This window comes from Myxine glutinosa, chromosome 1 (assembly GCF_964187855.1).
Source record: "Myxine glutinosa chromosome 1, kmMyxGlut1.1, whole genome shotgun sequence".
In the NCBI taxonomy this organism is placed as follows: Eukaryota; Metazoa; Chordata; class Myxini; order Myxiniformes; family Myxinidae; genus Myxine; species Myxine glutinosa.
This window is the reverse complement of record NC_136261.1, coordinates 181,026,710-181,041,966: the sequence shown is the minus strand read 5'-3', so window position 1 is coordinate 181,041,966 and position 15,257 is coordinate 181,026,710. Positions and strand designations below refer to the sequence as shown.

Sequence of the window (15,257 nt, the reverse complement as noted above, 5' to 3'; positions counted from 1 at the left end):
AAAAGTGGTCTTAAGGATCTTGAGGGTCTTCAGGATCTTGGGGTTTAATGGGTCTAAAGGGTCTTCAGGGCCTTTTGGGTCTTTAAGGGTCTTCAGTGTATTTTGGGTCTTCAGGGTCTTTTGCATCTTTTGCATCTTTGGGGTCTTTTGGGTATTCGTGGTCTTTTGGGTCTTTATGGGTCTTCACGATATTTTGGGTATTTGGGGTATTTTGGGTCTTTCATGGTTTTCAGCGTATTTTGGATCTTCGGGATCTTTTGGGTCTTTGAAGTCTTCATTGTCTTTTGGGTCTTTGGGTATTTTGGGTCTTTTGAGTGTTTGGGGGTCTTCTGGTTATTTTGGGTACTTTGGGTCTTTTGAGTCTTTAAGGGAATTTGGGTCTTTGTGGTATTTCGGGGTATTGGTGGTCTTAAGGGTCTTGGGGGACTTAAAGGGTCTTCAAAGGTCTAAGGGATCTCAGCAGTCTAAAGGGTCGAAAGGTATATTCCAACAATCCGTAATTAATACACGTACATAATTAATAGACAGGAAGCAACCACGGCGTTCAAACAGTGCGGTATTAATAGACACAATCAAAGCTTGACGGCTCCCAAACAGACCGACAGACGAACGGCTTCACGGAACCGTGTTTTTCAGTTTTATATATATATATGATACATATATACATATCTATATATATATATCTGTGCAGCGTCTGTCTTGTGTTGTGTTGTGTTGTCTTGTCACTGAACTACTTTCTCAAACTTTTGTGAAATCGTACCAAACTTCTGGTATGCACATATCTCTACCGTCGGTATGTCCTAATAGTGGGGCGGCTTAGCCCAAATATTCAAAAGAATTGTGCATTTTGTGATACAAGCACCAAATTTGGCACAAATGTACATTAATATGTTGCGAACATTTTCAGATATTGGGCCACTTGAAATTCCGTAATTTTTTTTTTCAAATTTTTTCAAATTTCGTAATTTCAAATTTTTCGGGTGACACCGTCACAATTTCGGTCTTCGAGGCCGGCCGATAGGCAAAGTGTGACCGGAAGGGACGAGGTTCTCCTGACCACGTGGCCCTCGATCTGGGAAGCGAGAGGCGTTCCATTAGTGGACGCGCCCCTCACGCCCGACTTTTGGGCGGCCCCGGCAGGCCGTTTGTTTTGACGTTCCGTGACAGGCCCCGCAACCCCACCTCCGGGCCGACCGGAAGCTTGTGCTGAGTACATCATACCTGAACAACTCAGTGAGGCAGAACACAGCAGTGCACACCAGGGTGACCCCTTCAGTGCATAAACCAATTAACCTGTCCACTGCAGGGCATATAGAAATGAAGTTATTTTCTGCATATAATAATAATATAAGTTCAGTTCTATATAACAATTTCTGTTATCACCACTACCACTACAACTACCACTACTACAAGCTTTGTCTGGAATTTTGTGGACTAACAGACAAACAGACATACAGACAAGCTGGGATCAAAACATTACCTCCTTCCACCATTGAGTGTAGAGGTAAACATCATGGAAATTATATCATGCCCTAGATTTAATTCATGCTTACCCGTGTATTTGCTTCACTGGTTCACAAGGTCTTTTGCATACATGTAATTCAGACTCTCGTCTTCATTGCTGACCACACAATGTTCGCAACATATTAATGTACATTTGTGCCAAATTTGGTGCTTGTATCACAAAATGCACAATTCTTTTGAATATTTGGGCTAAGCCGCCCCACTATATCGGCCGGCCTCGAAGACCGAAATTGTGACGGTGTCACCCGAAAAATTTGAAATTACGAAATTTGAAAAAAAAATTACGGAATTTCAAGTGGCCCAATATCTGAAAATGTTCGCAACATATTAATGTACATTTGTGCCAAATTTGGTGCTTGTATCACAAAATGCACAACAGGTTTGCTATGCTGCTACACTATAAGGGTATTTCTTTTTATTTTTTTGTTATTTTTTTGGGGGAATTTTTTCTTCCCAACTTCAATTGTTTATAAAATGTGATATCACGTATATTACAAATAAATTTGTGCAAAATAATTGTTTGAATTATGATTGGTTTAAACCATGACAAAACGGCAACTCGGGTACAGTCATTTATCTATATATCGACACATCTGGGCAGTGTCTGTGTTGTCATTTAACGACTCCCTCAAACTTTTGTTTCCGTGGTTGTGAAGTGTTTTTAATAACGTTGTGGTGGTTTTGAATCACGTGGTGGTGAGGTGTTTTTAAATCACATGGTGGTGAGGTGTTTTTAAATGACGTGGTGGTGAGGTGTTTTTAAATGACGTGGTGGTGAGGTGTTTTTAATTTCGTGGCTGTGAGGGTTTTTTTTTTTTACGTGTTTTATGGCTGTGAGGTGTTTTTATTTTCGTGGTTGTGAGGTGTTTTTATTACATGTTTTATGGCTGTGAGGTGTTTTTATTACATGTTTTATGGCTGTGAGGTGTTTTTATTTTCGTGGCTGTGAGGTGTTTTTATTATGTGTTTTATGGCTGTGAGGTGTTTTTATTTTCGTGGTTGTGAGGTGTTTTTATTACGTGTTTTATGGCTGTGAGGTGTTTTTATTTTCGTGGTAGTGAGGTGTTTTTATTACGTGTTTTATGGCTGTGAGGTGTTTTTATTTTCGTGGTGGTGAGGTGTTTTTATTACGTGTTTTATGGCTGTGAGGTGTTTTTATTACGTGTTTTATGGCTGTGAGGTGTTTTTATTACGTGTTTTATGGCTGTGAGGTGTTTTTATTACATGTTTTATGGCTGTGAGGTGTTTTTATTACGTGTTTTATGGCTGTAACGTGTTTTTATTACGTGTTTTATGGCTGTGAGGTGTTTTTATTATGTGTTTTATGGCTGTGAGGTGTTTTTATTACGTGTTTTATGGCTGCGAGGTGTTTTTATTACGCGTTTTATGGTCGTGAGGTGTTTTTATTACGTGTTTTATGGCTGTGAGGTGTTTTTATTACGTGTTTTATGGCTGTGAGGTGTTTTTATTACGTGTTTTATGGCTGTGAGGTGTTTTTATTACGTGTTTTATGGCTGTGAGGTGTTTTTATTACGTGTTTTATGGCTGTGAGGTGTTTTTATTACGTGTTTTATGGTCGTGAGGTGTTTTTATTACGTGTTTTATGGCTGTGAGGTATTTTTATTACGTGTTTTATGGCTGTGAGGTGTTTTTAATTTCGTGGTGAGGTGTTTTTATTACGTGTTTTATGTCTGAGGTGTTTTCATTACGTGTTTTATGGCTGTGAGGTGTTTTTATTACGTGTTTTATGGCTGTGAGGTGTTTTTATTACGTGGTTTATGGCTGTGAGGTGTTTTTAATTTTGTGGTGGTGAGGTATTTTTATTACGTGTTTTATGGCTGTGAGGTGTTTTTATTACGTGGTTTATGGCTGAGGTGTTTTTAATTTCGTGGTGGTGAGGTATTTTTATTACGTGTTTTATGGCTGTGAGGTGTTTTTATTACGTGTTTTATGCCTGTGAGGTGTTTTCATTACGTGTTTTATGGCTGTGAGGTATTTTTATTTCGTGTTTTATGGCTGTGAGGTATTTTTATTACGTGTTTTATGGCTGTGAGGTGTTTTTATTACGTGTTTGCTGGCTGTGAGGTGTTTTTAATTTCGTGGTGAGGTGTTTTTATTACGTGTTTTATGTCTGAGGTGTTTTCATTACGTGTTTTATGGCTGTGAGGTGTTTTTATTACGTGTTTTATGGCTGTGAGGTGTTTTTATTACGTGGTTTATGGCTGTGAGGTGTTTTTAATTTTGTGGTGGTGAGGTATTTTTATTACGTGTTTTATGGCTGTGAGGTGTTTTTATTACGTGTTTTATGGCTGTGAGGTATTTTTATTACGTGTTTTATGGCTGTGAGGTATTTTTATTACGTGTTTTATGGCTGTGAGGTGTTTTTATTACGTGTTTGCTGGCTGTGAGGTGTTTTTAATTTCGTGGTGAGGTGTTTTTATTACGTTTTATGTCTGAGGTGTTTTCATTACGTGTTTTATGGCTGTGAGGTGTTTTTATTACGTGTTTTATGGCTGTGAGGTGTTTTTATTACGTGTTTTATGGCTGTGAGGTGTTTTTATTACGTGTTTTATGGCTGTGAGGTGTTTTTATTGCATGTTTGATGGCTGTGAGGTGTTTTAAATTACTTGGTGGTGAGGTGTTTTGAATTACTTGGTGGTGAGGTGTTTTGAATAACGTGGTGGTGAGGTTTCCAAAACAAGAGTAGTTTCCAAAACAATTTTTTTTTTTTTGTATACAGAATCAAGGCTCATGTAAGAGCTAACACATTACACATGAAAACATGCACGGACCCATAAAACATGCAATAAATAAAGGGAGTGGGAGACAAGAGTGGGGGGAGAGAGGAAAGCACACAAGCACAACAACAGTAGAGAACAGGGACGTCGGTAGATCTGTGGAAGGGAGAGGTCGGTGTGGAGGGGGGTTGGGGGGGGGGGGGGGTGAGGGAAGGGGTACATGGTATAAAGCAAACAAACACTACAAGGAATTTCAAGAAAGAAGTGGGAGATTGAAAGCCAAACTATGTCAATCATCTCGCCATAAAAAGTACATTCCACCCTTCAGCAAAAATCCAGCTGGGCAATTGAGCAGAGAAGTTCAAAAGAGGACAGTGCATTGTACAAAAAGTTCTTAACATTCACACTCCATAATACAGCGTATGCTTTTGATTGAAAATTTGCTCTTTAGAAATGTACTATTTCTTACTCATTATTAATTTGGTAATGACTGCTTACAAGCGTCAGATCATATTTTACGAAAGTATTTTGCTGATTGCGAGCTAAGAAATGAGAGTATATGCATTATGCAGGAACACGTTTGGGTGGTTTTCCCCCCAGGGACAGAATATTTTCCGCTAAGATTTCTGGTTCTTGCCAAACTATTTTCACAAACACATGGCGTTTGAAAAACCTTGAAAAACTAAAAGATGCACTTAGAAACTAGGATGAACAAAAAGAGGAACTGACAAAACAAATACAGTGCTGTACAATAGTTTACACAACCTGCTTTTCAGATTATTCTGTTGGCATGACAACGAAAACAACAATCACTGTAAAATCACAAAGAAGAACAAAAACAAGGTTGTTATAGAGGCCGGCCATTCTGGAACATACTTTTCACGCTCCTGTGCCAGACGCTGCTTGCTATTGTTAGAGTGGAGTGAGGGATAAACATTCAGTAGATTCCACTGTACAATACACACAAAGCACTAGATATGTGGCCACAGTCTATAAATGAGATCAGAATATTGAGTGGCAACAAATAATGGATACTGTGCCATGTATCTCTGCACAATAATTAGAAATGCAGATGAAACCTGACACACATTTGCCTGTGCATTTACAGGCCGAGTTGCAATCATGAAAGGTGGACAAATCTTTCACAAAAACATGTGACCTCAAAGCTCAACAACAAAGACTCGATGCAAAAAGCAACTAGACATCATGTGCAAGAAAAGAAAACACCAAAATATGGAATATTCCCTCCCACTGAAATGCAGGCACAAAAACAAGGCAGCCATGCGGGTTGCAGGCTCAATGTAAACCAGAACAGGCAAAGAAGGTGAAACCTTAACTCTGAAGGACATTGAGAGCTATGCACATCTATATAATAATAGCGTAAAGACTCGACTTTGTTATCCCTTTTACGCCGCACCCGGTGACCCGATGCCCACGGCACTAATGGATTTACGATCTACGAACCGCGCTCTTTGTTTATCACATACAACCATACTCGAAAAATCTGAATTAGCCGACGTTGGGGCCCAAAAGCATCCGATTAACTGCTGATACGACGCCATCTTACGACGCCATCGTATTGGCGTCTGCTGGGCGAAGGCGAAGCAAGCCGTCCGCTGATTGGACAGGCGAAGGCGAAGCAAACCGTCCGCTGATTGGACAGGCGAAGGCGAAGCAAGCCGTCCACTGAGTGGACAATCCAGAGCATGCATTTGTGCCGGTGTCGGCGATCGTTGTTCATATACGCACTCTTCATTCTCATCTTTCTTCCTAACTCTTACTCGGACAAGCAAATCCCCTATGCCATCCATAATGGTACACTCTATCCATACACCACATCCTCCCTTCCATGGATGTTCCACGGGTTTCGGCTAGTATATTATGTAGTTACAAGCAGCACATTACCTTTTTTGGTATAATACATGGTCGAGGCTCATGGAACAACTAGAGCAGAATGGAATGTAATAAAATGGAAAGGGGCTGCCACAATATTGTTACAGACGCGGTTGTGGATGTTGGTTTACCGAGCGGTTTGGTATGACCGCGTCTGCACGTTTACCCGATTTTACTCGAACGTTGGCCGAGTCGCGCTACGCTAAATCAATTGAGGAAAAGGACACAACGGCTGGGTTAAAATGACACGACACCAAGGGTTCAGTTCTCAAGACCTCCGGAGGAGGTTATAATATTGCGGAAGGTCAGATTACAGGAATGAGAGGGACAGCATAGAAAGATAGGCACTTAGACACACTTATCTTATTCCCGACAGACCACAGATAAACGGGACAAAACTGACTCACACGGGGATTGTTGGCAAGGAGGGGCAGGTCTCCGATGGCTCAAGGTGCACCTTGGCTCAGGGACAGAATCGACCCGGTCCGGTCCAGTAGATGCGGGGAGGTCGCTCAGCGCTCGGAGGTCGCGACTTGTCTCTTCTTCAAGCTCGGGGCGCATCTGATCTCACATCCGGTAAGTCGCTGCGCATATCCGGCGGGGAGTGACACGCCCTCGGCTCGTTAGCTCCGCCCCAGATGGAATCGGCCCGCCGCTTCTCACTGGCTGCGGGGGGTTACCGGGCTCCGCCCCTGACGAGGAGCTGACAGCCAGCCCCTTCGTGGTAACCCCATGGAGCGCATGGGCAATGGCGGCTAACCGAGCCGGAGTGAGGACGCACACTCCCCGCGCCGCGCCGCGCCCCTCTGTTGTTGTAGTTGTTGTTGTAGTTGTTGTTGTAGTTGTAGTTGTAGTTGTTGTGGTTGTTGTTTCATGGGGAAGATGGGAGGAGGTATGGGGAGGTCCTAAACTCACTACTGGTGCCATACAATCACATTCTGGTGCAACGAAGAGTCAGAATTAATGGAAACGAGTCCTTAACTGACATAGACTAAGAATAACTAGCAAGAGGTCCTAAAGTTGTCTACGTGAGATGCGGTGGACCTGGGCACGACATTTAATGGGGGAAGAAGGGGAAGTTCGGTTCTACAGAGTGTTATTTACAGGCAATGGGACTAGGGAATGGGGGATTGGGGATAGTTGGGGGGTATTGGGGAAATAGGGGAATATTTACAAGCGGATATGGATGGAGGCCAAATCCCATATCCGCAACAATATAAACAGCAGAGTAGAAGTCAGAGTGAAAGCGATATCAAGGGGAGGGGAGGGGGAGGCCACATGGGGGTGAATAAGCTGTAACACAGCAAGGAGAGAAGGGGGGAGCAGGGATGAAATAGAAAAAGAACAAACCAATCGACAACAAACAAACGAAAATAGGTGAGGGAGATGGAGAAAAAAAATCAAAATAACCTGGAAAAAGGGAGTGCTTGGGAATGTGGCTATTTGGGGTGGAAGAAATCACGAGTATGGATGGGGTGGAAGATGGAAGAAATCATGAGTATGACCTGATGTAGTGGTGAACAGCAGTCTTAAAGCCCTGGAGGGAAGAATGAGACTGAACAGATTGGGGAAGTTGCTTACACAGGTGAGAGAAAGGGGGAGTGGAGGTGTGACAAATGAGTGGATCAAAACTTAATTTCCTGTGTTAAAATATTTCTCACACTTCACCTATAATCATAATTGTTTATATTTTTCCAAGATCCCTTACCTAGTCATAAATAAACATAACCAAGCACTTTAAATATAGTGATCACTTCTTAACATCACTCTGTATACCAGAACTGAACATACATACATATGTCATCCACTTCAAATATAGTGATCACTTCTTAACATCACTCTGTATACCAGAACTGAACATACATACATATGTCATCCACTTCAAATATAGTGATCACTTCTTAACATCACTCTGTATACCAGAACTGAACATACATACATATGTCATCCACTTTAAATATAGTGATCACTTCTTAACATCACTCTGTATACCAGAACTGAACATACATACATATGTCATCCACTTTAAATATAGTGATCACTTCTTAACATCACTCTGTATACCAGAACTGAACATACATACATACATATGTCATCCAAACAAGCCTCACTGGCATGATAGTGGCCCTTTAGTATATGAAGGCCTTTCACATGAGGCAGGTAAACCACCTGGTCAATTTGTTTACCATGCAGAACCTGCTGCTCAGATGCCAAATACATCCTGAGATAGCCAGCAGTGTAACCTGGTGTCATGGAATCTGTAGGAAGGGCAGACCAGTTGCCTCGTAATTTGGACATGGTGTCGGTGATTACTCACCTACTCTTTGTGAAGGACACCGTGGGATATTTAATGCCCACCAAGTATTGCTGGCAGACGGGACGCCCAGTTTAACGTCCATCCAAGGGACAAAATAATAAAAAATGAAATACATAAATATCTAATTTACATAAATATTCAACCCCAAGGCAATACTTCGTAGAAATGCCTTTGGCAGCGATTACAGCTTCAAGTCTTCTTGGATATATTTGTATCAGCTTTGCACATTGTATTTGGAGAGTTTCTCCCATTTTCCTTGCAGATTTGCTTAAGCCATGTAAAGTTGGATGGGGAGCGTCGGTGAACATCAATCTTCAAGTATTACCACAAATTATCAATGTGATTCAAGCTTAGGCTTTGGCTGGGCCTCTCAAGGGCTTTCACATTCTTGTTATAAACCCATTCCAGTGTTGCTATGACTATATGCTTGGGATCATTGGCCTGTTGGAACATAAATCTTTGCCACAGTCGAAGGTCTGAAGCTGGTTCTTGAAGCTCGTGAAGCTGGTTCTTCACAAGTATTTGCCTGTATTTGGCTCCATTCATTCTTCCCTCTATCCTTACAAGTCTCCCAGTCCCTGCCGCTGAAAAGCATCCCCATAGCATGATGCTGTTACCACCATGCTTCATGGTAGGAATGGCGTTAGATTGGTGATGAACTGTGCTCGGCTTCCACCAGACGTAGCGCTTTGCATTCAGTCCAAAAAGTTCAATGTTTCATCTCATGAGACCACAGAATCTTTTGCCTCATGCTCTCAGAGTCTTTCACATGCATTTTTGCAAACTCCAGGCATGCTGTCATGTGCCTTTCTCTCAGGAGTGGCTTACATCTGGTCACTCTCCCATAAAGCCGAGATTTATGAAGTGCTGCAGAGACTATTATCCTTCCAGCAGGTTCTCCCATTTCAACCATGGAACTCTAGTTCTACCAGAGTGGTCATTGGGTACTTGGTCACCTTTCTGACCAAGGTCCTTCTTGTCCGGTTGCTCAGTTTGGTCGGATGGCCAGCTCTTAGGAAGAGTCTGGGTAGTTCCATATTCTTTCCATTTCCTAATGATTGAGTTCACTGTGCTCTTGGGAACTTTCAACACTCTAGAAGTTGTATTATACCCTTATCCAGATCTCTGCCTCCTCACAATTCTATTTCGAAGTTATATGGACAGTTCCTTGGACTTCATGGTCGAGTTTCTGCTCTGACATGCACTGTCAACTGGGGGACCTTATAGAGAAAGGTGTGTTTATTTCAAAATAATGTCCAATCAAATGAATTGGCCACAGCTGGACTCCATTCACGTTGTAGAGATATCTCAAGGATTATTCAAGGAAATTGGATGCACCTGAGCTCAATTTTGAGTGTCATACTAAAGGTGTTGAACACTTATTGACTCGACACTTCAGCTTTAAAAAAAAAAAAATTTTGTCAACATTTCTATAAAAAAAATCCACTTTGACATTATGGGGTATTATTTGTAGATCAGTGACGAAAAAAAATCTCAATTTAATCCATTTCAAATTCAAGCTGTAACACAACAAAATGTGAAAAAGTCAAGCGGTGTGAATACTTTCTGAAGGCACTGTAGTTCTTACTCTGACCAGAGTTCCATAGTGAGTAAATCGACCATTTTCTGCAACTTTCATCTTTTGACATTTTCTCGCATTAGGCATGCTTCTCGGACTTTTTGAAAATTTGCCATCTGGCACTCTCTAAAGGGAGAAAATGTCACGATGGACGAAAAAAAATTCTTTTTCCAAAACGTGATGGAATCTTGTGCAGGCACAATATCAGGATGTCGGAATCAATTCCTGAAAGTTTCAGCTTACAAGATAAAATCCTCTGAGAACAGTAGATGAAACAATGTTGTCAGTATTAAAATAGGTGTTTGTCCTATTGTACTTGTATTGCTAAACACAATCATCTAACAAACTACTTGCGCAATTTATAGAAGTTTGATTCCCCCCACCCCCTCCCCACTCCCTTCCCTGTTATTCACAAAATATCCCCCTTGTATTTCCTCTCAACCTCATCTTCCTTCTCTTAACCATCTTTATCACAAATTCCCTACTTTCTGTTTTCCCAGGTTATTTTCTTCCCAATATCCGATTACATCATCTTCACCTTCCTTTGCACATGTAATACGTATAATATGGCATGAAATGAAAACACACACACAAATGGGGGAGCACTAGTATAGAAAGGGCATAGCATTAGCCTTAAAGGAGGGGATGGGGGGGGGGGGGGAGGGTGGGGGAATTCGTATTTTTTTTTTTGACATATTAGACACAAAGAATATTACATACACACCCACTCATATAAACACACACATACACACACACTTATATACAGATGCACACAGACACACACACGACACAAAAAACACTCATATACACACACACACACACACATATATAAACACACCCACATACACACACACAAAAACATACACTGCACACATACATACACACACACACACACGAACATACACTGCACACACACACAAACATACACTACACACACACACACACACACACACACACACACACACATACACTGCACACACATATACACACACACACACACACACACACACACACACAAACACACCCACGCATACATACACACACACACACATACACTGCGCACACACACACACAAACATACACTGCGCGCGCGCGCGCACACACACACACACACACACACACACACACACACACACAAACATACACTGCGCGCGTGCGCACACACACACACACACACACACACACACACCGCACACACACACACACAAACATACACTGCGCGCACGCACACACACCGCACACACACACACACACACACCTTGCGACCTGGTTGTTTACCGTTCCATCACCTGAAACCCACCCACGTGTGGAGATAGCAACGAGCAACAGCAATTAGCACGCTCACTGCACACTCATGTACACACAAACACACGGTGGTGGACACTAAGATTCGGTATTTCCACCTTCTGAAACCCGCATACGGAGATAACAACAAACGATACACATTCAAAGCTTCAGTGAAGAGATCGAACCTTTGACTTTGCCAGCGCGTGCAGCGAAAATGCACACCACAACGGAGCGTGGTCACAGCTCGGACCCACATCGTGACTCCCGGGACTGTGTTTAGGTATGCAGGACGAGCACTGGGATCTCTAGCGCCGGCGCCGGGATCGAGCGGTCGGTGCGCACTTCCCACGGTGACGATCGCTGAAAGACACTCTCCGTCTCCGCCCATGTTTCGATTGTTGGTGTTGTTATTGTTGTTTCGATTGTTGGTGTTGTTATTGTTGTTGATGCTTGCTTGTTACTCCTACCCGAGCACCAGTACTAGTACAGCAGATAAACACAAAAATTGTGCATTTTATGAGAAAAGCATGAAATTTTTAACAGTTAGTGCATACCATAAGGTTTATTTTCAGATGTGGAGGGAAGTCAGATATGACCTCTGAGGACCGTGAGAGGTCAAATCCAATATGGCCGCCAGTCCACCGGGTCTAATGTTCAAACGCGCTTATAGGTGTCATTTCCAACTAAATTGGGGATGCCCATTCATTTGGTGATAATTTTGAGATCGCCAGAACTCAAGGACATGCATTTAGGTCACGGTCAAGGTCAAATTACGTTAAATATCTATTTTTATGATACTGCAGTTGGAACTGCTATTGGAAAAAGTTCATTTGAACTTTTAAAACTTTATTTTTTCAGGTACAGGGATAGGTACAGAACACCCAAAGACCAGAAATGATGAAAAAAAGTGTTTACACTGCAAGGAATGATGCAATAACCTCTGAAAAAAATAATTGTAGTTAACCAAGTATGTCCACAAAAGCTTACATTAAATCAAGTGCAATGATGAAAATTGGTAATGATCAAAATCTAACAGTCTCCAGAACAGAAGCACAGTGCAGTGCACTTGAGTGCAGCTTTGGCACACATGCAGCGTCCAGTGCATCCTTTCTTGCAGCGACAGTGGATCAATTCATGGCACGACTTTGATGCTTCAGGGAGCGTGGTCCAAAGAGGCTGCCACCCAGTTGTCTCCTTTGTCCAGCCCCAGTCAGGTGGGTCTGGCATCTCTGGATCCATGACCAATGCCTGGTTCCAACAGTTGGCCTGGTAGCAAGTGCGCTTGATGTGCTGCTTCAGTGCTGCCTGGGTTGGAGGAATGTTCTCTAGGATCTCGCGAGATCTCGGAGACGGTGGGAGGGATTTTCGAAGCTCCACACGGTCTCCACGTTTTTCGAAGTTAAGTCTGTTCACAATTGTATTTTGTCGAAACTGTATTTATCTTTCGGTGTGTGAAGTTATTGTGTGCAACTTTGGTTGTTTCTCGGTGTTTATCTTTCATAAATTGATCGTCTGTTTGCCGTGTCGTGTCTTGAGGCCTTGTACAGTGTGCACTGTACAACCTTGAGGCTTTGTTTTTCTCTCAGCGGTCCGTCGTTTGTGATCCAATAACTTTCGTTCTCTGTATTCCCAGGCTTTTCACCCATAGCCTACTTCCTTGTGTAAATCTCAACTAAAAAAAAAAAAAAAAAAAAAAAAAAAATTTCCTTCTCTGTTCTCATTCGTTTATTCATTCTTATTCGTTCGTTCGTTCTTCGACCACGTGTTTCTCCCCCATTTCCCCAGATAGTTTTCACTCATTAACCTTCAATGTTTACACTTTCCCCTCAAGTTATGTATTCCGTCATATTTTATAACACCTTTTTCTTCTTCTTCTTTAAAAGGCTGCTTTCGACTTGCTCACCAAATCAATTCATCCCAAAAAAAATATCCATCTCCTATAGTGCCTTTTTTCTACATTCCCTAAACTCTCCTGCACTCCATCCTCCATCCAGCGTCCTTAAACGTATTTTTAACTCGAAGGTCACAAGAAACTCATTTTGCAATAAATGTTCGTTTCCCATAAATCGTACACTTTCAAAAATCCAATCTCACCCCTCCCCTCCAAATCTTCCCCATAACCCCTCCCCTCCAAATCTTCCCCATCACCCCTCCCCTCCAAATCTTCCCCATCACCCATCCCTTTCAAATCTCCCCCCTTGCCCCCTCCCTCCTAAACTACCCCCTCACCCCTCCCCGCCAAGACGCCCCCTCGCCCCTCCCCTCCTAGACTCCTGCCTCACCCCTCCCCTCCAAATCTCCCCCATATCCCATCCCTTTCAAATCCCTCCCCTTGTCCCTTCCCTCCCAAACTCCCCCCTCACCCCTCCCCTTCAAATCTCCCCACCCTCATTGCTTCTCAATTTCCCCCCTCTCACTCCCCCTCCTCAAAGCGTCCTCCCCGCTTCTTCCCCCTTCAAACTCTCACCTCCATCTCCCCCAACCTTCTGCCTCGCTCTTCCCCCTCCTCAAATAACACCTCATTGTGGCTCACCCAATCACCATCAAACCTTTTGTCCGCCCCATCCTTCCCTTTCTCCGAGCTATTCTGAAATCTCTGACACACCTTCAACAGCTCTCCCTATCTCTTCCACCTCTTCCACATCTTACCCTACCCCTCCTCCCCCCTGTTCTGTATCTGATGCTCCCCCTTCCTCTTCATTAACGGTATGGACCTCAAACATCCGGGGCCTTCGTTCAAACTTAACTGATCTCTCCATACAGGTTGCTTCTGTCAAACCAGACGTGATCTGCTTAACAGAAACTTTCCTCCTTTATGATGTCTCTGATTCCATAGTATCTCTCCCGGGCTACTCCCTCCTCCGGTATGATAGACCTGAGCCTCGTCCTGGAGGCGGGGTTGCTATCTTTATCAAAAACTCTCTTCCTCACTCGCCCTGCACTGCACTCTCTCCACCTCACCCCCAGGAATACCTCTGGCTACGGCTTCCCCTTCGCTCCCACCTCTTGTTCATATGTGTGTTGTACCGTCCACCAAACGGTGATGACTCCATCTACATCTCGCTGTCTGATGATATGGACCAACTTCTATCTACTCATCCCAACTCTCTCTTCCTCATATGTGGTGATTTCAATTGTCACCATGCCAGTTGGCTGGGTGTGGGTACCTCTCTCACCAGCCATGGCTCTTCAGCAAAGGACTTCTGCGACTCACTGGGACTGACACAATCTGTCAATTTCCCGACCCGGATCTCAGTCAACGGAACATCTTCTCTTCTGGACTTGGTTATGACTAACTTCCCTGAAAATGTCTGCTGCTCTTCTTCTGCTCCGATCGGATCATCTGATCATGTCCTTGTTAAAGTGGACATCTCTCTGACCATCCTCAGGGAGCCTGCTCAGCGTCGACGAGTCTGGCATTTCACTCAGGCCAACTGGCACGGTCTTCAAGCAGCCATCAATCATCTGGACTGGTCTCCCATCTCTACCACCTCTGACATCAACTCATCCTGGGAATTCTTCCAAAGTAAATTGCTCTCTCTCATGCACAGATTTATCCCATCTCGTCTTCAGTTGTCATACCCTTCCTCCCGTCCATGGTACACGGAATCTTGTGGTGAGGCTGTTGCCCAGAAACAACTTGCCTTCGTCTCCTGGAAAGCAAATCCAACGGAAGGAAATCTCATTTCCTTTCACAAAGCCCGAAACAAGTGTGTGTCCACCCTCAGGAGAGCCAGGAAACAATATCTCTCCATTCTCAAGACCGAACTCTCTTATCTGTCTCCCTCTTCCAAATCCTGGTGGCGTCTGGTCAAATCCGTTTCTGGTGTTTGTTCCCCCTCCATCCCCTCCCTTACCTCAAACGGCTACACAGCTGACTCCGCACGTGAAAAAGCTGAATGCCTCAACTCTGTGTTTG

General features: G+C 43.2%; 1 protein-coding gene across 2 annotated transcripts in view; it reads right to left on the bottom strand.

Moving 5' to 3' along the window:
- The window catches only part of L2HGDH (L-2-hydroxyglutarate dehydrogenase), a 69,708-nt gene extending 57,979 nt beyond the window's left edge, over positions 1-11,729 (bottom strand). The window contains exon 1 of one of the 2 annotated variants that reach the window (XM_068097331.2): positions 11,524-11,729. In XM_068097331.2, coding sequence (XP_067953432.2) covers positions 11,524-11,726 — 203 coding nt within the window. In that variant the 5' untranslated portion in view covers positions 11,727-11,729. The remainder of the gene's footprint in view (positions 1-11,523) is intronic. The other variant, XM_068097330.2, reaches the window with a different exon arrangement.
- Positions 11,730-15,257: the final 3,528 nt, after the last annotated feature.